We start from the raw sequence: 20,932 nt of genomic DNA, 5'->3' as shown, positions 1-20,932 counted from the left end.
TTTCACATTTCTACTATTATTGTTATACTATTCTTTTTTTATTATTTTTATTATCATTATCATTATATTTTTATAATAATAATAATAAAAATAATAACTACTTTTATTATTATTATTATTATTATTTTTATTATTATTATTATTATTATTATTATTATTATTATTATTATTATTATTATTTCCAAAGCTGAGGTTGGATTAGTTTGACACTTTTAAATCTTTGTGTGGTTTATGATAAGTGTGCTGATAAAAACAAAAACAAAAAAACTTTTGTCAGAGATTCTCTGACTGGTATCCTGTGACTAAATTAATCTATAAACAACAAAAACAAAGATAAAAAAAGGTCTTGAGTTTCTCAGATCTCAGTTCCTCTCAGTACAGACTAGATTTAATCTCTGAAAGTTTGTGTGAACACCAGAAATGTAGAAACAGAAAACCTGACTCATCTTCCAGCACCTTTAAAGCTCCATCATTTCCACACAGGTAATACCTCCTCTAACCCGCTGAGGGCGTGTTGGAGCTTCAGATCCTGATCAGCTGAGCTCTGACTGACACCGAGCTGGAAAAACTTCTTCCTTCATCTGAAAAGTTCAGTCAAGTGTTGGACTCTGACCAGGAAACCATGATTCACTGAAACTCTGACTCTGAACGACTGAACCAGCGTCGTGTTTGAAACTCATCCCGTCTCCATCCTGCATCTGAATCGGCCTCAGCACAAACACAGATTAACTGAACAAACACGCTCATCAGCGTGACTCCAGCTGTTTCAACAGCTCCTGACGTTTTCCACAGAGGACTCCAGGTCCTGTCTGATCTGCTGTTTCTGTCAGCGAGCTGTGATGGAAACTTTCAGAGAACAAAGAACTCCAAAAATAACGACGAGGGACGGTGTTTCTGTCTGTTCATGAACTGAGGAGTCAGAATTTAGAAAAGAAAAACAAAGTTTCACGTTTTTTTTTTTTCACGGAGTCACTCGATTTTATCGTCTTATTTTATTGTTTTATAGATCACTAATAATTGTGTTTTTTTTTTCTCGTCTAACCACCTGAAAACTCTTCTTATCATGGTAAAATCTGTATTTTCCTTCCAGCCATTTTTGATTGATTAATTGTCTGAACTGAAAGTTTTTTGTGTAAATAAAGTTGTACATATGATGTCTTAGTTCTTTATTTTTTAATAAATTTGCAAATATTTGAAAAAAAAAAAAAAATTATTACATCAAAAAAGTCAAAAATGTGCAAATTATTTTGAAAAAAAATTGCAAAAATTTGCAAATAAATCCAAGAATTTTGAAATGTACAAAAATTGGCCAAAATTTAATAAATTTGCTTACAATGGATTTAAAATTTGCTAAATTTATTAAAAATTGTAAAAATTAGAAAAAAAAAAAAAGGAATTTAAAGAATTGGCAAAAAAATGCAGAGATTAAAAAGAAATGAACCTGGACAAAATTCAAAAACTTGCAAAATCCTCAAAAAGTTTGGAATTTTTTTCTTAATTCCAAAAAACTGGCAAAAGTTTCAAAGAAATCTGCAATAATCTATAACAAATTTGAAAGCTTTATTGCCAGAGGTGATATTTAGCTCAACAAAATCTTAACGCATGATTTTACTCAGTGTCACTGTCTTTAATTCCCTCTGTGAGAAAATCAAAAATTCTTTATTCCAACAATATTTTTTAAAGCTACAAGGAGCCACTGCAAAGGAGTCAAAGGGCCACATGAGGCTCCAGAGCCACAGGTTGAACACCCTTGATCTAGGGTTTTGTGTTTTTCATTGGGACGTTGGAGGAATGATCAACGCCAGAAATTTGGATTACTTAAGTTTCATTTTCCTTTCTTTATGCAGGACGTGGGACTCACGAACAATGGAGCACAGCCAAGGCGGGAAAACATAAAGCCCTCAGTGACGGTTAAAGGAGGGAGGACGTTGTTTTTTGGGGGTCTTTTTTTATCACTGAAACCAAGTCGTAAGTCATAGTATCACATAAAAACAACCCCTGAAGTGTTTAAACAGCGATGGAGTCAAGGTGTTCAGGTGTGCACACTGAGCCTCTCATCCTTTCTTCACCCAGCTTCAATCTAAAAGTTAGATTCTGATTGTTTCGTTTCCTGTCCTCTCACCTTGTCTCCCAGGTAAGTCCTCGGGGCGTGCCAGTGCAGGTCCTGGTAGACGTCTGGGACATCGCTGAGGTCTGCCTCGACGAGATCCTGACCGGGATACACCATGACCGGCACTTCCTGTCTGTCTGCTCCCAGGAGGACCCAGCCCTCCATGTTCATGATCTGAGGAGAAGAAGACACGAGGTTCAGCTCCACCTCCTCTGGATTTACCTTCTTCATGGAGAAATACAACTAGTGGAGCAGATAACTGTAAAATTTCAAGAGAATCGTTCAAATGGTGATGCAAGCATGAAATTTGGTACAGATACTCTCTTAGGGTCACTCTTTTGAAATAAAACGTTAGACACGCCAAAATTCAAGATGGCGGCCATTTTTAAAGATGGACGCCATTTCTATCAAACGATTCTTATTTCAAAAGTGCAAACGGTGATGCAAGCATGAAATTTGGTACAGATACTCTCTTAGGGTCACTCTTTTAAAATAAAATGTTAGAGACGCCAAAATTCAAGATGGCGGCCATTTTTTCAGATGGACGCCATTTCTATCAGACGATTCTTATTTCAAAAGTTCAAATGGTGATGCAAGCATGAAATTTGGTACAGATACTCTCTAAGAGACACTCTTTTGAAACAAAACGTTAGACACGACACAATTTCAAGATGGCTGCCATTGTCATAGATGGACGCCATTTCTATCAGACGATTCTTATATCAAAAGTTCTAATGGTGATGCAAGCATGAAATTTGGTACAGATACTCTCTAAGGGACACTCTTTTGAAACAAAACGTTAGACACGACACAATGTCAAGATGGCGGCCATTTTTAAAGATGGCTGCTATTTTTATTATATGCTCCTTTTTTCAATGGTTTTAATGGTGATGCAAGCTTAAAAGATGGCACAAATACTCCTTCTGAGCCACTCATTTGGACAAGGAATGTTCAAAATGGTAGTCATTTTTCAGGATAACCACCACCGTACTAGAAAACTGGTGTTAAGAGTGCTCGTGAGGTCCCTTTACAAGGAACCATTTACAGCCACTCAAAACTTCAAAACTGTAAGCCAAGAGTGTTTATTTGACTGTGTTTTGTCTAACTCCTTACCCTTGACCTGTCTGAATTGGTTAAACCTGCCAGAACTGCCCCCTAACGGCATAGCTCACAGAGTTCATCAGAGTACACAAGCTCCCTTACCGTAACAAGGTAACAGTCACAAGGCTTTGTTTTTTTTGTTTTTTTGCTTTGTATGCTTTCATATATATATATATATATATATATATATATATATATATATATATATATATATATATATATATATATATATATATTTATATATATATATATATATATATATATATATATACTAGTGCTGGGCAAGTTAACGCATTATTTTTACGCTAACCCATCAATCTATTAACACCATTGAATATTTTATCGCGCATTAGTGCATGTTGCTCACATGCTTTTATTTTGTATGTCTGTTGCTGACCACGGTGGAACCGGAAGTGAAATTGGCGGAAAAACACAATGAGTAACCAAAATGTATATGTGTATCAGTCTGCGCGCACGGCGTGCCAGATATAAACAAACGCAGGTAGTCTGCCAGGACGAAGAAACACGATGAGAATTAGAGCCTTATTTAGCGGTGTAAGTAATGCACTGAAAATTCTCTAAATAAAGCGTGAATGCAGACCGATATCAGCGTTTTTTGGTGGGAGTCAGTTTATTTGTGTTTTTCGTCAAGTAAATTATGGCCCCGTCTGAGTGTAGAGGAAACTATACTATATATATATATATATATATATATATATATATATATATATATATATATATATATATATATATATATATATATATATATATATATATATATACATATATATATATATTTTTTTTTTAAGAGCAAGAGAGAGAGGGGAACAGAGACACACAGAAAGAAAAGCTAACTACACAAAGACTGAGCCATACCAAAGACTCAAGCTGGCTGCTTACTCTTCTATTCACACTTGCAGCTGCACAGTGCTGTGCAGGTGAACCCCAACCTGAAACATTTGCACCTCACAACTTAAGCTGTTTGATTAAAAAAAAAAAAAAAAAAAAAAAAATTCCCTCCAAAATAAGTGCCTGTATTTTAATTCTCTTACCTGTGTAGCATAAAACATATATCATTTTTTCAGGTTATTATTATTTTTCTTCATAAAATTATTTTAATAGTAATAACAATTATTATTATTATTTAACGTCTTTTAATGTATTCTTTTTAGCATTCATGTAATTATTGTTTTTACCATTAAATTATTAGTATTGTCATTATTATTGATGTGTTTGAAAATAGAGCTTTTAAAACAAAATGGTGGCCATCTTGAAAAATGTCGGCAATCTTCAATTTTTGTATGTCTAGCATAGTTTTTGTGTCCCTTAAAGAGTAGTTGTGCCGAATTTTACATTTGCATCACCGTTTGAGTTTGAGTTGGAATAATGAGCGTTCAACTGAAATGGTAGCCATCTTGAATAAAATGGCCCCCATCATGAAAAATGGTCACCAGTTTGTATTTTGGGGTGTCTAAATTGATTTTTCATGAGTGTTAGAGAGTGTATGTGCAAAAACTCATGCTCGCATCACCAATAGAAATATATTAAAATAACAAGTGTTCAACAAAATGGCAGCCATCTTTAAAAATGGCCGCCACCTTTAATTTTGGCATGTCTAACATTTTGTTTCAAAAGAGTGTCCCTTAGAGAGTATCTGTACCAAATTTCATGCTTGCATCACCATTAGAACTTTTGATATAAGAATCGTCTGATAGAAATGGCGTCCATCTGAAAAAATGGCCGCCATCTTGAATTTGGCATGTCTAACGTTTTGTTTCAAAAGAGTGTCCCTTAGAGAGTATCTGTACCAAATTTCATGCTTGCATCACCATTTGAACTTTTGAAATAAGAATCGTCTGATAGAGATGGCGTCCATCTATGACAATGGCAGCCATCTTGAAATTGTGTCGTGTCTAACGTTTTGTTTCAAAAGAGTGTCCCTTAGAGAGTGTCTGTACCAAATTTCATGCTTGCATCACCATTTTAACTTTTGAAATAAGAATCGTCTGATAGAAATGGCGTCCATCTGAAAAAATGGCCGCCATCTTGAATTTTGGCGTGTCTAACGTTTTATTTCAAAAGAGTGTCCCTTAGAGAGTATCTGTACCAAATTTCATGCTTGCATCATCATGTGAACGATTTTTTCACTTATCTGCTCCACTAAACATGGGTCCAGACTCCTGCGGTAAATCAGGTGATGAACGTGAGAGTGCGCGGTGATGGAGTGTGAGCGTACCTCAGTGCGTCTTTTGTCGGAGCTCCGGCAGCGGTCGGTGGCGCCGAAGCAGAAGCAGCTGGTGCAGCCTTTGGGGTTGGTCGGGTCCAGGTGGAAGGTCCCGACTCGGCACTGATCGCAGCGAGACCCCTGAACGTTCTCCTGCAGGACCGGGACACACGGCAAGTCACATGATCTCATCGAGGCTGAGAGCGTATGAGTGTGTGAGTGTGTGTGTGTGTGTGTGTGTGTGTGGGGTCTTACCTTGCAGAGACACTGTCCCGTGAAGGAGTCACACACCTCCTCCTCCGTCCCGGCCTCGTTACAGTCACATGGTCTGCAGTTAGGGTAACCATAGAAACCAGGGGCACAGCGGTCGCACTGACGGCCGACGATGTTGTTCTTACATCTGGAAAACATCAGCTCATTAAAACTCTGATCCCAAATCTCTGTGTGAAATCAGCTGATCAGATTCAAAACAACTTTATTCGTCTTTGTGAGTTAACAGCGAGAAGAAACAAGGAGACGACGAATCACGTCTGCAGCTCACGAGCTCCAAACATCCAACTGTCAGAGCACGCTTGCAGGAAAAAAAGCCATAAAACATTTTAAAAAAGCTGATGGAGCTGCAGTGACGGAGACGTCTGTCTCTGAAGGACAAAAACATTGACCTTTGACCTCTACGCGTCACATTGAGCTTCAATCCTCCAGGAGATTAAAACTTTATCGCTTCAAATGATCCCTGATTGATCGTAAAGATTTTTATTAGCTGGAAAAATGAGCTGACAGCTGACTGTGTGTGCGTGTGCGTGTGTGTGTGTGTGTGTGTGTGTGTGTGTGTGTGTGTGTGTGTGAGTGTGTGTGTGTGTGTGTGTGTGTGTGTGTGTGTGTGTTTATGCCAGCTGCTGGAATCCAAAGAGCTCAGAGCCTGTAGGGCAGAGAAACTCTTCCAGCTTTACATCCTGGTCCTGCCCGGACACGGCGGGCACATTCTTTTGAGCGTGTGTGTGTGTGTGTGTGTGTGTGTGTGTGTGTGTGTGTGTGTGTGTGTGTGTGTTATTTCTACAGTCTGGTGTTGAGTGGTACCTGCACTGTCCGCTCGCCGTGTCACAGCTGGTCTCCGGGGAGATGACTCCAGGACGGGAGCAGTTGCAGATCTCACAGCCGACCACCGGGTGGCAGCCAAACGTCTGCGGCTCACACTGCGTGCACTCAGGGCGCACGGTCCGCGGGGGGCAGATACAGTCCCCGGTCACCGGCTCACACAGCCTGGTCCCACAGCTACAGGCTGTAGGAGAGGAGAGGAGAGGAGGAAAGGAGAGGAGGAAAGGAGAGGAGGAGAGGAGAGGAGGAGAGGAAACACATCATCAGAGCAGGAAGAGACGCATCAGGGTGAAACGCCGTTGGTCAGTCGTTGGGACACTCACGCCTGCAGTTGGGGAACCCCCAGTATCCCGTGGCACACATGGAGCAGTCTCGTCCAATCACGTTGGGCCTGCAGCGGCACTGCCCGCCGAAGGACTCGCAGGTGTCGCTCTCGGCGCCGACCTCGTGGCAGGCGCACGGCATGGCTCCGTTGTTGAAGAACGCCGAGAGGGAGACGGCCGAGCCCAGGCAGAACGGCGAGGCGGTGGACGGGCTGGAGACGCCATGAAAGGAAACATCAGCACAGGTTAATCTCAGGAGGAGGAGGAGGAGGAGGAGGAGGAGGAGGAGGAGGAGGAGGAGTTTCACCGACCTGATGTGGAAGCTGTTTTGTCCACAGTTGCTGATGAAGTCGTAGGATTTGTCCAGAGGCTCCTCGCTCAGGTAGCTGGAGCTGTAGCTCCCCTCGGGCACCACCAGGACGTAATCCTGCAGACGCAGAAGAAGAAGAAGATGTTATTCTGGCGTCAGTGATTGAGTTATCCGTCAGTTTGACTCTTCAGAGCTGCAGGGCCTGAAATCTGTCCTCAGCTGTATTTCATTATTAAAAAAACTCAGGTTATCAGCTTTGATCAGACGCGAACAGAGAAACAGAAAAACACTGATTTCTTGGCAGCGATGAAAAGAACGAACTGGGACAAGTTTCAGCTCCTGATTTATGGCTCTGAGCGTCGTTTCAACAGCGTTTCCTCCTCTTTAAGATCTGACTGAAGCAGCAGGAACTAAACACTGAACATGATGTTTGTTGATGATGCTGGGTTTCTTGGTTTTAGCGATTTTCTCTTTTTTTTCTGTGAGCTGGTCAGTGATACGGCGTCAAACCAGCTCCACCTCAGAGACGACCCAGGAGTCCTTAGACTGGAGCATCTGAGCTGGAACGAACATTATCACCAACAACAGCAGCTAAACCCCTGCTTTAGCCTAACAATCACGTTTTAGCTCTTAGCCTTTAGCCTGTGTATTAGCCTTTAGCCTGTGTATTAGCCTTTAGCCTGTGTATTAGCCTTTAGCCTGTGTATTAGCCTTTCACAGGGAATTCAGGTTTTACCCAGTGTTTTAGCTTTAACTTGCGTTTTAGCCTTTAGCTCATGTTAAGCCCTTAGCCTTTAGCTTGTATATTAGCCTTAAACCTGTGTTTTAGCTATCAGCTTTTTGCTAAAGCCTTCAGCTCATGTTTTAGTCCTTAGGCTACTTTTAGCCTTTAGCTCATGTTTCAGCCTTTATCTTGTGTTTTAGCCTTATAGCTTGTGTTTTAGACTTTTAGCTTGTATATTAGCCCTAAACCTGCAATTAAGCCCTTAGCTTTTGTTTAAGCAATTAGCTCATGCTTTAGCCTTTATCTTGTGTTTTAGCCCTTAGCTCTCGCTTCAGTTTTTAACCTGTGTTTTAGCCTAAAGCTCATGTTTTAGCCCTTAAGCCTTTAGCCTTTAGCTTCTATAATAGCCTTAAACCTGTGTTTTAGCCCTCAGCTTTCGTTATAGCCTTTAGCTCATGTTTAAGCCCTTAGGCTACTTTTAGCCTTCAGCTCGTATTTTAGCCTTTACCTTGTGTTTAAGCCTGGTAGCTAGTGTTTAAGCCTTTAGTTTGAACATTAGCCTTAAACCTGCATTTGCCTTTAGCTTGTGTTTAAGTGTTTCGCTCCTGTTTTAGCCTTTAGCTGATGGTTTTTAGCATTTAGCTGATGTTTTAGCCTTTACCTTGTGTTTTAGCCCTTGTTTAGCCTCTATCTTGTTTTTTAGCCCCTAAGCTTGTGTTTTAGCCTTTAGCTCATGTTTTTACCTTAAGCTAGTGTTTTAGCCTTTAGCTCGTGTGTTAGCCTTTAGCTTGTGCTCTATCTCTTTCCTGTTTCTCTTTCTTCTGCTCTTCTGTCCTTTTTCTGTCTGACAGTTAGGCTCCAGTGTCCACCATCACTACAAAATTAATCACAGAAATCATAAAGAAATCGAAACTTCATCAGCTGACGTGGTGTTGTCATGGAGACTAAGTCGTGCTGTAAATCAATCTGGTCCTGCCTGACCTGATCAGGAAGCTGAGAAGTAGCATTTAGCAATAACCTGTGATATTGTTGCTGATAATCTCATGTTAAAGTGTGGATCAGGATCAGACAGAGATCTAGAAGAGACTTTTTCACCTAGTTCACTGAAAAACTCCTCACAGGGATTTTAAGAAAAACCAAAGATGTGAGGCTTTTATTTTGGCGGTGAGAAGAGGAGGACGTTTTGTCGTGTATTAAATCAGAAATCTCATCTGCAGGAGAAAAACTCTGACGATGTTAGTCCATCAGGTCCGTCTCACCAGCCACAGCGTCTTCCCTGCAGGGATCTGCACCGTGAGGAAGACCTCGTGGTCCGTCACGTCCAGGATGATCTGGTTCTCAGAGACCAGGACGTTACGGCAGCCGTAGGCGTGGGGGCAGAAGGAGGCGTTGGCCTGGCCTGGTGTGAAGATAAAAAAGGAAGTTAAACATTTCCTCCACGGATTCATCGTCTGCACTTCCTCTAGGTGGCGCTGTGACTCTCACCCTGCCAGATCCGCCCCCCGTTGATGTAGACCTGCACAGGATAGGTGGGGTGGCGAGGCTGGTGGTAGTGGAGGATGAAGACGTAACGGCCCAGGGCGTGGACACGGGTGGAGTACACCGCTGCATTCTGGGTAACAGAGGAACAGAAAGATGAGACGATCACTTCATCCAAACCTCTGGTCCAGGTCCTGAGGGGGCGGACCTACCTGCACCGAGTCCAGCCGGACGTGCTCGCCGTTATCCGCTCCGTGTGGCGGTCTGTCTCCTCCGCTCCAGGCCGGCTCGTCGCTCTGATAGGAGGCGAGGAGGAGAGGAGCTGCAGCCGGGGAGGCCAGGATGGGCTCCTGCATGGAGGAGCTCTGACCCTCCTTCAGGACCAGAGAGTCCGACGGGGTCTGGAAGCGTGAGGGGACGCAGGAGGAGCTGTGGATGGAGGAGGAGGAGGAGGAGGAGGAGGAGGAGGAGGAGGAGGAGGAGGAGGAGGAGGAGGTGTCAAACCTGCAGATTAAGGAACATTCTGGATCTTTCAGGACTCCTCCTCACCTGTCAGGTGCGAAGTGTCCGTGCGTGCTGATGCAGTGGACTCTGGGCTCCACGTACTCCATGCTGAACTGGTCTTTGGGGACCAGGTAGACTTTGTGCTGGGGGAGATGGATTTAAGGGTTAAATCTTTGTGGTCATGTGACCTCTGGACGTGTGGTCGTGTCATGTGACCTCACCAGGAAGAAGCTGGCTCGGTCTGAGATGAGCTGGATCTCTGGGTCGGCGGGGAGCGAGAAGACGGACACCCTGCTCTGCTCGTCGATGGCTACGACTCTGCACAGGAAGCTGTGAACACACACACACACACACACACACACACACACACACACACGGCGTGATGAGGAGCTGCTGACAGACTGATCAAAGAGCAGACGCTGACGGTAAACTGTGGAGCAGCTGAGTCCACAGACGGCGTCGTGCTCCTGTCGGCGCCTCCTCATCTCGTCTCTTCCTCGTTTGAGCTCCTCGCCGTCTCTCTCCGTACCTGTATTTGCAGTGCAGCAGGGTGACGCGGTGCTGATGCGTCCTCGATCCGGGCGCGTTCACGGCGACGGTCAGAGTTTGCGGCAGCTCCTCCTCGCTGGAATACTCCACCACCAGGACGTATTCACCTGGAGATGGAAGGCGCCCTCGCAGCTCCACGCTCATCTGAAACCGACAAAGAGGGAGAGGGCTGATTAAAGTTCTGGACCAAGGGTGTTCAACCTGTGGCTCTGGAGCCTCATGTGGCCCTTTGTCTCCTCTGCAGTGGCTCCTTGTAGCTTTAAAAATATTAATGAAATAAAGAATAGTTATTTTTCTTCCAGAGGGTATTGATGGTTAAAGACACTGACTCTAAATAAAATCCTGCGTTAACATTTAGTTGAACTAAATCTTCATCCCATCTGTCAATAAAGCCTGCCACCGCTCTACTTCACCTCCTACAACATCAACAGCCCACCAACTTTCCATGCACCTGTGGCTAACCTCAAGTTTAACAGCCCTGGGAAGATAACTACATCTACAAAAAGACTCATCTGGAAGAAAATACTGATTTTAATTCTGTGAGGATGAATTCATTTAACTGACAACGTGCTGGATTAATATACATGACTGATATGTGGAGAGACATTAGCAAAGTTTTTAAAAATTAAAACTTGTGAAGTATAATTAAAATATATATTAACAATCACATTCAAGTATTATTCCTGAAATTTATTTATTTTTTTTTGCAATTTTAATTTTTTTTAAATGTGTGTACATTTCCTTACCAATTTTGAATTTTCCAATTATTTTAGAAATTTTTGAAATTTCTTTGAAATTTCAATATTTTTTTTAATTTTTACATATTTTTTAAAACCTAAAATTGTTGGATTTTATTAAAACTAAATTTCATTTTTTTTCCTAAATACTTGCCAATATTTACAATTTTTAAAATTTTGTGAAACACAAACGGAAATTGTGTGGAGCAATAATATCACTATAAGTAAACAAAAATTAAATATAATTTGAGAACTTTTGAAATTATTGAAAATTGATAATTTTTTTTTTTTTTGCAAATTTTTGAAATCTCAAAATTGTTTAATTCTTTTGTATATTTTTAAAATTTCATTTTTTATTTTTTTTTATTTTTAAAACATTTTCTTTCTTTTTTTTAATTTTTGCAAATTCAATTTTAATTTCTTTCCATTATATTTTTACTTTTCACAAATTTCTAGAATGTTTTGTGAAGTTTTGAAATATAGTTATTTTTTTGAAATTTTTGTCAACTTTTGAAATTTTTTGTGAATCATATGCATTTGATTTAAAAATAAACCAAGAAAAAAAAAATTAATTAAAAAGAAAATCTCTATTAGATAATTTTTGTCGAGATTTCAACTTTGTTTTGATTTTTTAATCCACCTTTTTGTCTTAATTGTGAAGATAAAGTTGATTTTTTGGCCTCTGAGTGACTTTAATCCAGGATATCTGAGGCTCCTATGACAGAAAACGTTGCAGAGCTCTGATCTGGAGCGATGTGGAACAGAGATGTGTTTTTATGTCTTACATCCTGCCCGCTGCAGACGGCCATGTCAGGGTGGCGCGGGGTGACCTTCTCAGACGGGCAGGGGCGAGGGAGGTGGTTGTCATGGACGCAGCTGGCGTCGTTTCCAGAGATGGAGGGGAAGGAGTCCAGAGAGAGGTACCTGTAGAGGAGACAGCTGCAGACGCACAGAGAGGACAGAGATCAGCTGTGTTCTGCAGAAACCCTCACCTTTAGTTCCTGTGCAGCTTCTGAGCGCGTGCAGAGCTTACTTCTGGCTGGGCTCGAGGGCGGAGCTGTAGGAGCAGGGCTCCGTCACTCTGATCTGCAGGATGGGAGCTTCATAGTAGGCGCTGGGCAGCAGGACCAGGTAATCCTGCAGGTGAACACAGCAGGGAGTCCATGTTAGTGCCGTTTCTCCAGCAGCGCTTTAAAAGTGAAGAAAGTCATAAAAACAGGTTTGAGGAGTGTCGTCGTCTCACCAGCAGGATCCCCTCAGCCTCGATCACCACGGTCCAGGTCCCCGGGTTCAGGACGAACGGCTCCACAAAGTTATTCTGAGGAACGTTGACAAAGGTCGGCTCCACGCTGGGAGAGAAGACGATCTGTTTGGACTGTTCAGAGCCTGGAAAACACACACACGCATCAGGAAAGGCTCTTTTCACACACTCATTCTGCTTCTGATTAACACTAACGGAGAGAAATACACACTCACACACACTCTCACACACGCTCTCCTGTGATTGGTGCAGACCTACCTTTGTGGTTGCCCTGATAGGCTGTTATTTTACCACTGGAGGTGTCGCCCTCCGTGTTTACGTATCTGAGGATGAAGCGCGTCAGATAGACGTCTGCCTGGCTCACATAAACCTGAAGCTTCACTGCCGTCTGAGGAGGAGGAGGAGGAGGAGGAGGAGGAGGAGGAGGAGGAGGAGGAGGAGGAGGAGGAGCAGGAGGAGGAGGGGAAAGGAGTGAGTCTAAAGTCCCTGAGCTCTGCACTGATCTGTGGCCCTGGAGGTGAGGAGAGGAGGGAAATCCACCAACGACAGCGCCTCCCAGAGAAACGAGGTGTGAAGGAGAAAAGAGGAGTTCAGGTGTGCTCCAGTCTGATCCGGACTCTCCTGGTTTACAGAAAGGTTTTAATGGAGCTGGGGGATCTGGGTCAGAGGATCCTGAAGGATCGAAGAGGTCTGAGGATTTTCTCCTCTTCATGTCAAACGTTACTCTGGAAACAACACGATGATGCTCTTAAACTCTAAAATCAGGAAGTTTAGTCGGATAATTTTTTTTACTTGATTCTTTTTAAATGTGTGATAATTAAAGGGACAGTTCCTGTTTTTGCTGGGGTCATTTTTTATAAAAGTATGACCTACATCCATTTTCCATCAAATCATAAAACCAAGACGTCACTTTTTGACATTATTCTCATAATTCAGTGACTCTAATCTCTGACTTTTTCTCTTATCAGGCTCATTTTTCATTTATTTATATTAATTTTAATTTTCAAACTAAATCACAAGGTTTCATGATCCATAAAATGTCATGAAACTGATAAAAGTGTTTCCAAACGTAAATCTCATATCAACTTGTTTTGTTTTGTACGGAAGCCCTAAAAGGCAATAATTAAATACGTCATACTTTCTCCTTCTCTGAAGATAACGAGTTAATTCTTGTTTTATTTTGAGATTCTGACCCTTTTTTATTTGTCTTAACAAAAGATAAATTAATAATAATAATAATAATAAAATGAAATAAATGTAAATATTTAAATCGGGACAAGATCCAAAAGTGTTACGCCCCACACGCCGATTGCTCAGCAGCACAAGTCACTTGTGCTGATCTCTACGGTGCATTTTGTAACAAGTTTTTGCTTTTTTGTTTTCACTGATAAGCTACTGACAACACAGCGTCAGGATCGTATGTTGTGAATATTTCTAAAGACAGTTAACTGAACCTCTCCGTCTTGTAAACAAAACTACAGAAACCTTAAAGGGTCATAATTATTTTTTTTTTTACATTTATATTAAATATCAAATATTTTTTAATATACATTTTATTTTCTGTTTTTCTTGAGATCTTGACTGTATTTTCTCGGTATTTCAGGAGAAATATTTTTTTTAAGATAACACAATAATTGACCTGTTATTTTAGGAAAAACGAAGCTTGTTTCCCTGAGGAGGCGAGATAATTTTCTGGCGTTAAAAAAAAATGCTGTCAACCTCCTGAATTGATTTTTGGATTGCTGGAATTTTAAATGAGTTTTTTAATCATTTTTATGAAGTTATATTTGGTAAAGACAATTAAAAAAGAATCAAAATCTCAAAATCAAATAAGAATTGACTCAATTCTGGCAATCCATAAAAATCAAATCAGGAGGTTACTTTATTTTTAATTTTTTTCTACAGAAAATTATCTCATTGTCTCGGGGAAACAAGCTTCATTTTCTCAAGACAGTTGACTGAACAGCTCTGCCTTGTAAACAGAAGCCCTAAAGGGCTATAATTAAATACATTTTATTTTCTGTTTTTCTGGAGATCTTGACCTAATTTTCTCGGTATCTCAGAAAAAAAAAACAAAGCTTGTTTCCCCAAGAAGACAAGATAATTTTGTGGCTTTAAAAAAATGCCATCAACCTCTTAATTTCATTTTTGGATTGCCGGAATTTTAACGAGTTTTTTAATCATTTTTATGAAATTTAACTTCTGTTAAGGCAATTAAAAAAAAGAGTCAAAATCTAAAAATTCTGGCAATCCAAAAAATCAAATCAGGAGGTTAAATGATTTTTTTTTTGAAAAAGAAAATGATCTCATCATCTCGGGGAAACAAGCTTCATTTCCTCAAAGCAACCAGGAAAATTATTCCATTATCTTGACAAAACAGGATTTTTCTTCCTGAGATACAGAGAAAATAAAGTCAAGATCTCAAGAAAACTGGAAAATAAAATGTTTGTCATCATGACCCTTTAAGGCTTCCTTAGTCTTGTTCTCACCACGGAGTTCTTCAGTTAACCGCCCTTAGAAAAATCACAATATATGATCCTATACGGCGCTGAGCTGCCAGTAGCTCATCAGTGAAAACAAGAAAGAAAAACATACACAAGCATGTGGCGCATCACACTTTGGGATTTTTCCCCATCGAAATTTTTACATCTATGAAACTGAAATCAAAGGATTTAGATTTTTCTTTTTATTCACCACTGAAGCTTTTCTTAAGAGTGACGGGATTTAAACTGTTAAACCAGAGCTGTGGATTAAAGAGACACCTGAAAAAAATCATCCATAAATATTTTCATGATTAAAAATGTGAAAGTCTCTGTTTGAGGATTTTAACTTAAAAACTTTGGTCGTTTTGAGGAACACACCTGAAGTCCTGAGTTAGTCCAGAGTTAGCAGAGAAGAGGAGAGGAGGTGGAAAGGAAGAGTTTAACTCTTCTATCACTCTTCATCCCCACCCAGGAGACGGTGATAGAAGCTGGAGGAAGAGGAGGAGGAGGAAGAGGAGGAGTTTGACCTTGGTTAGCCCCGCCCAGCACTCACAGTTACCACAGTAATAGCTCCAGCCGTCCTCCATCACCCACACCCGGCCCACGACGTCCAAGCCGCCCCAGTTGGCGTATCGCAGCACCACGTGGAAGAGATCTGGAGAGCCGACCGACACCGACACCAACACTTTGGACTGCCCGGAGACCGGCGAGCAAGGCAGCAGGGAAAACAGGAGGAAGGAGGAAGGAGGAGAGGAAACATCGTTCAAACAAGACGGGAGGAGAAGAAGTGGGAGGAGGAGAAACCGAAACAAAAACCTTAAAACCATCACCAGCACCAGCACCACTACGAGCAACTTTAGGAAACACGGCTGCTCAGATTATTTCTCTTCACGTTCAGTTTTTCTGCACAAACATCCAGAGATTTTATTTTCAGAGTTTGATAGAAGTTTCTGTAAACTTTGCTCCAGCTGCAGAGGACGCAGTGAATCATAAAACATGTTTACTCTGAGTTCTCTGGATGCATTTGTGCTGAAAAACAGTTTCTGTGAAAGAGAAAAGTTCCCGTTAACATCCCAAACCCTTCAGACACAGAGTCAGCCGCTGAGATCATGCAGGAGGAGGATGAACGGGCCACAGCTGCAGATACACGTCATGAATAATCATCAGGAATAATCCACACGAATAATCAACAATATCCAGACAGAAAACAGAGGAGATGAAACATTACTCCGTGGTTTTCCTGCTGTGTGAGGTTAAATTACAAAAGATAAACAGTTTCTTTCCTCTGTTTTATAAATGTTTGAAAAGCTCGTGACTCTCAGCTCCGTCAGGGACCAGGTCCTACCTGGATCGGGGACATCTGAGCGTAACCCCTCCAGCTGAATCCTGGGAACTCCAGCGGGTTGTAGCCGAATCGAACCGGTCGGCCGTCCAGCGTGGTTCCCTCCTCGATCTCAAACTTCAGGTGATGGAGGTCGGGGAAGTAGTGGTCTGGACGAGGTCTGCAGACACGGGGACGGGCAGAGAGGGGTGTGTGTGAGGCGTACGTGGAAACTTTGTGGATACACTCCTGAAGCTCTAATCTTGATCATTCACAGCGTCCCTGGTTGGTCTAACACCCTGAGCAGCCTCACGCTGATGTGGGTCTTTAGCTCGGACTCACAGGTTACACTTGGGTCCCTCCACGTTGGGTCTGCAGCGACAGCGTCCGTTCCTCTCTCCACAGGACTGACCCGCCGCTCCTCCGATGTCACACTGACAGCCTGGACACGCAAAATCACACACGTGTAAATGTCATTTTACAAATGAAAGACTTTAAAATCATTTTTAAAACTGAAATATGAGTTCTCCACCTTGGCAGCCGAAGTAGTTTTGCTCCTGCAGGTTGTAGAATCCATCTTTACAGGTGGAGCAGGTCCCGCTGCAGGTGTTGGGTTTGCAGTGACACTGACCAGTTTCCTGTCAGGAAAAGCAACAGAATTAAATGTGTGTTATGAACGTCGAGTATTGTTTTAGAAATGTTATATTTTTTGAAATTATACATATATTATTTTTTTTTTCAAAATGTTTAAATTCAACATTGTTTGAAATCTTTATTTATTCATTTATTTATTTATTTATGGGGGGGTGGTGTTAAAAATTATGCTTTTTTTCTTTTTTTAATTTCAAGAATTAAAAAAAAAATGCAAATTTTTGACATTTCAATTGTTTTTTATTTTTTGCAGCTTTTTGACATTTTTGCAATTAAAAAAAATTAGTAATTTTTTAAATTTCAAAAATAAATTTTTGAAAAATTTTCCCATTTCTATTTTTTATTGAATATTTCCAAATAGATAAAAAAAAATGAGACATCACAAGTACAATATCATAAGTTCAGAAAAATTCTTGTTGAGATAATTATTCACTAGATTTCAACTTTATGTAGTTTTATCCTCTTTTTGTCTTTATTGTGAAGATAAAGTAGATTTTGTGGCTCCTGAATGACTTTGATCTAGCTGAGCTGAGGAAAAATGGCTCTTATGGAAGTTAAAGTTTGCAGACCTCTTGGACAGACACACATTTTATGACTTATCTGTGAATGTTTCTCTGCCACAATGCAACATTAATTGTATGAAGCATTATTACAGAAAAAATAACTAAAACTTTTTTCATTATAAACATCTTCAACTGACAGAAGTGAAGTCAAACTAATGTCTCAGTATTTTCCTGTAGGTTTCTGGCTTTAAGCTCAGATTTTTGAATGATTTCCAAGTTAGAAAAATTAAAGCAAAAATAAAGAATTTCAGGTAAATTTGCTCACCTGTGCACACTCTGCAACCCCGCTGATAGTTCCTGCGACGTTACACTCACAGTCTGCAGAAGAGAGAAGAGTTTGAACTACAGAAACAAGTGTTTACATCCAGGTGTGTCAGTGATGATCAACAAAAAAAACTGAATCTTTGCTGAGCTGGTTTGGAGGAGAGTCTGTTCGTCGTGTGTCTTACTGGAGCATCCATCAGGTGTGTCAGGAGACAGGTTCCAGTACAGAGGTTTACACCTGTCACAGGCCGGACCGTCCACGTGATGACGACACACACACTGACCCTGAGGGATGATTGACAGGAATGTGAACCAATGAGTGTGTTTGTTGATGTGTTGATGGACTCATTTAACTGCCAACGTGCCGGCTTAATAAACATAAATGATACGAGGCAAGACATGAGCAAACAGAAAAAAGATGAGCTGAGTAATATTATCAATATATGTATATATGTAATCAAATTAAAGTTTTATTTCAAAAATTGATCAAATTGTTGAATTTTTTTTTTACAATTTTTTACGCTTTTTCCCAGAAAAAAAGTAATCTCAAAATTCTTTGATTTTTTTACTTTTATTTTAGATATTTAATCATTTTTTTTGCATCAATTTGAAATTTCACTCTTTATGTAAAATTTTGTAAAAAAAAAAAATTGTAAAAATGTCAAATTGTTTGCAAAATGAAAAAATTCAGTTCTTAAAATTATTTTGCAAATTTATTTTTTTAATTTTTTTTGCAAGTTTTTAGAATTTTTGCAAAGTTTTTAAATTTCCACAATTTTGTGAAATTTTTGCCCAAAAGTTATAAATTTTTGCACAATTTTTGCAAATTTCCAAAAGTTATAAAATAATTTGAAATTTTTGCAAAAATTTAAAACTTTGTGAATTGATTGCAATTTAAGAAAAATAACCTAAGACATCACATGTCAATTTTTAAAGTTGCAAAAATGTTTGCAAATGTAAAAATTTAATTCTTAAAAATATTTTACAAATTTATTTTTATATTTGGCAAGTTTTTAAATTTTTTTTGCAAAGTATTGAAATTTCCACAATTTTGTGAAATTTTTGCAAAAAGTGTAACATTTTTTCACAATTTTTGCAAATTTCAAAAAGTTATAAAATATTTAAAGATTTTTGCAAAAATTTAAATTTTTGTGAATTGTTTGCAATTTAAGAAAAATAAACTAAGACATCACATGTAAAAAAATTTAATTAAAAAAATCTCCATTAGTAGATAATTATTCCCTAGCTTTTGCCTTCGCTTTGAATTTTATACAGTTAACAGTCTCTTTTATGAAGATAAAGTAGATTTTGGCTCCTGAATAAAATCTAATAAAAGAAATAAAAGAAATAAAAGAAAAACTTACCACTGGAGGAGGCACAGCGTACTGCACAGAGCCTGCAGGGTGGCAGGAACCAGCTTTGAACCAGAGAAACAAACAGAGTTAGCACAAAAAGCAGGTATCGATTGAGTGTTTGTGTGTGTGTGTTTGTGTGTGTGTGTGTGTGTGTGTGTGTATGAGTGTGTTGTATTTGCACCTTGGCAGTGGGGGAAGCCGTAGGCGCCGTGTGCACAGCTGTCACACCTCAGTCCCACCACGTTGGGCAGACACCCACACTGTCCCGTCACCTGGTCGCAGCTGCTGTAGCGTGATCCCTCAGGAGAGCAGTGACAGGCTGAAAAACACACACACACACACACACACACGGCGCTCCAGTGACTCATCCACGATAAAACATCCAGGATCAACATTTTTCATGAGGTCAGCCTCTTACGCGTGCAGCTCGGGAAGCCGTAGTATCCGGGCGCGCACTGGTCACATGACGCCCCGCTGTAGTTTGGCTGACAGTGGCAGTGGCCTGACGCCGTGCAGCTCGTGTCCAATGAGGTGCGAGGATCACAGGAGCACACTGTGGGAGAGACGTGACGAACTTTAGAGCAGGAAGAGAAAATGATACGAGCTGAGAGGAAGAAGATAAAATCAGGATCTTGGGTCTTCTCAGTTATTTTCATATTTGGAGCCTGACGTTACTTTTTGCGTTTGCAGTGGTGTTTTTGCTTTAATTGTTCCTGTGTGTGTCCGCAGTTCCTACCTGTAACCATGATCGCATTGTTTCTACACAAGATTTCAGCTGTTAGCAGCCTGTAGCATAATGGTGCTAACCGGTGCTAGGCCCAATGTTCCCTGCAAGCTGAAGGGAAGCAGTACAAACATTCTTTTCTGGTCTGTTTTATTCTATTGGAATTTTTGCATGTGGTTTATAAGTTTTGGCCTTTTCTGCAGAAGTTTCACAGGTGCAACATTTGCCAGATCAGGTCAAAAGTTTTTAAATTGTAGCGTTGGACAAAATGAACCCTGAATTCATGTTGGAGGAGTGTTGAATAAAAGTCGGTGTTTCCCTTTCATTCATTTAAAGCTGGAGCTTTAACAGAGCATCATAAAACTTAACGAGGTGATACATCACTCCATGAGGAGCGAGTGTTTCCAGGTGTGTGTTCAGACCCCAGGTGTGCAGTCTGAGGGGGTTTTTATATTCTACACAGTCGTTACAGAAAACAGATCTTTTCATTGTTCTGTGTGTGTGAGGTGTGTGTGAGGTGTGTGTGAGGTGTGTGTGCACCTTGACAGTTGGGGTAGGAGTGGAATCCAGATCTGCACTGTTCACATCGGGGACCCTGGAACTCGGGTTTACACAGACAGCGTCCTGAGGCGTCGCAGCCTTCGGGCAGCGAGCCGACGCTGCTGCAGCCGCAGACTGGAAACACAGAGAGGAGGTTAAAAAAAAGAAAGATATCTCTAATTATCTCGTCTGCTTTATTTCATGCATGGTCAGAGTCCACTCACACTGACACAGAGGGTAGTTAAAGTACCCCGCTGCACACTGGTCACACTGGTAACCCTGGAAACCACCTCGACACACGCCGTGGCCCGTCACGTAGTCACATGACCCGTCCAGACAGCCGGGGCCTGAGCACTGACAGGCTATACACACACACACACACACACACACACACACACACACACACACACACACACACACACACACACACACACACACAGGTAAACATAAGGAGTGTGTTTTATTTACTGATGTCTGTGTTTATTCACCAGGAGCAGAGGCGTCAGTGTTTACAGTGGTTAGCACAGTCATGAGGAATGCTGCTCATTCAGGAGTGCGTGTGTGTGTGTGTGTGTGTGTGTGTGTGTGTGTGTGTGTGTGTGTGTGTGTGTGTG

At 40.8% G+C, this 20,932-nt stretch overlaps 1 protein-coding gene across 1 annotated transcript in view; it reads right to left on the bottom strand.

The window, feature by feature from the left end:
• The window catches only part of lama5 (laminin, alpha 5), a 111,517-nt gene that overhangs the window by 28,745 nt on the left and 61,840 nt on the right, over positions 1-20,932 (bottom strand). The window contains exons 13-38 of the mRNA XM_074681495.1: positions 20,543-20,680; positions 20,319-20,453; positions 19,473-19,607; positions 19,236-19,373; positions 19,064-19,116; positions 17,885-17,984; positions 17,701-17,753; positions 16,754-16,859; positions 16,564-16,663; positions 16,246-16,402; positions 15,454-15,592; positions 12,400-12,542; positions 12,190-12,293; positions 11,942-12,095; positions 10,400-10,563; positions 10,092-10,200; positions 9,916-10,013; positions 9,579-9,795; positions 9,373-9,499; positions 9,147-9,286; positions 7,165-7,280; positions 6,854-7,065; positions 6,513-6,714; positions 5,691-5,835; positions 5,448-5,588; positions 2,123-2,284 (exon numbers count right to left, since the gene is read on the bottom strand). Of these exons, the coding sequence (XP_074537596.1) occupies positions 2,123-2,284; positions 5,448-5,588; positions 5,691-5,835; positions 6,513-6,714; positions 6,854-7,065; positions 7,165-7,280; positions 9,147-9,286; positions 9,373-9,499; positions 9,579-9,795; positions 9,916-10,013; positions 10,092-10,200; positions 10,400-10,563; positions 11,942-12,095; positions 12,190-12,293; positions 12,400-12,542; positions 15,454-15,592; positions 16,246-16,402; positions 16,564-16,663; positions 16,754-16,859; positions 17,701-17,753; positions 17,885-17,984; positions 19,064-19,116; positions 19,236-19,373; positions 19,473-19,607; positions 20,319-20,453; positions 20,543-20,680 (3,488 nt within the window). The remainder of the gene's footprint in view (positions 1-2,122; positions 2,285-5,447; positions 5,589-5,690; positions 5,836-6,512; positions 6,715-6,853; positions 7,066-7,164; positions 7,281-9,146; positions 9,287-9,372; positions 9,500-9,578; positions 9,796-9,915; positions 10,014-10,091; positions 10,201-10,399; positions 10,564-11,941; positions 12,096-12,189; positions 12,294-12,399; positions 12,543-15,453; positions 15,593-16,245; positions 16,403-16,563; positions 16,664-16,753; positions 16,860-17,700; positions 17,754-17,884; positions 17,985-19,063; positions 19,117-19,235; positions 19,374-19,472; positions 19,608-20,318; positions 20,454-20,542; positions 20,681-20,932) is intronic.

Source organism: Halichoeres trimaculatus, unplaced genomic scaffold, assembly GCF_033239565.1.
Source record: "Halichoeres trimaculatus isolate MK-OKI-2021-1 unplaced genomic scaffold, fHalTri1.1 fHalTri1_scaffold_11, whole genome shotgun sequence".
Taxonomy (NCBI): domain Eukaryota; kingdom Metazoa; phylum Chordata; class Actinopteri; order Labriformes; family Labridae; genus Halichoeres; species Halichoeres trimaculatus.
The sequence above is the reverse complement of the archived record's forward strand: the minus strand, read 5'-3'. Positions and strand labels throughout refer to the sequence as shown.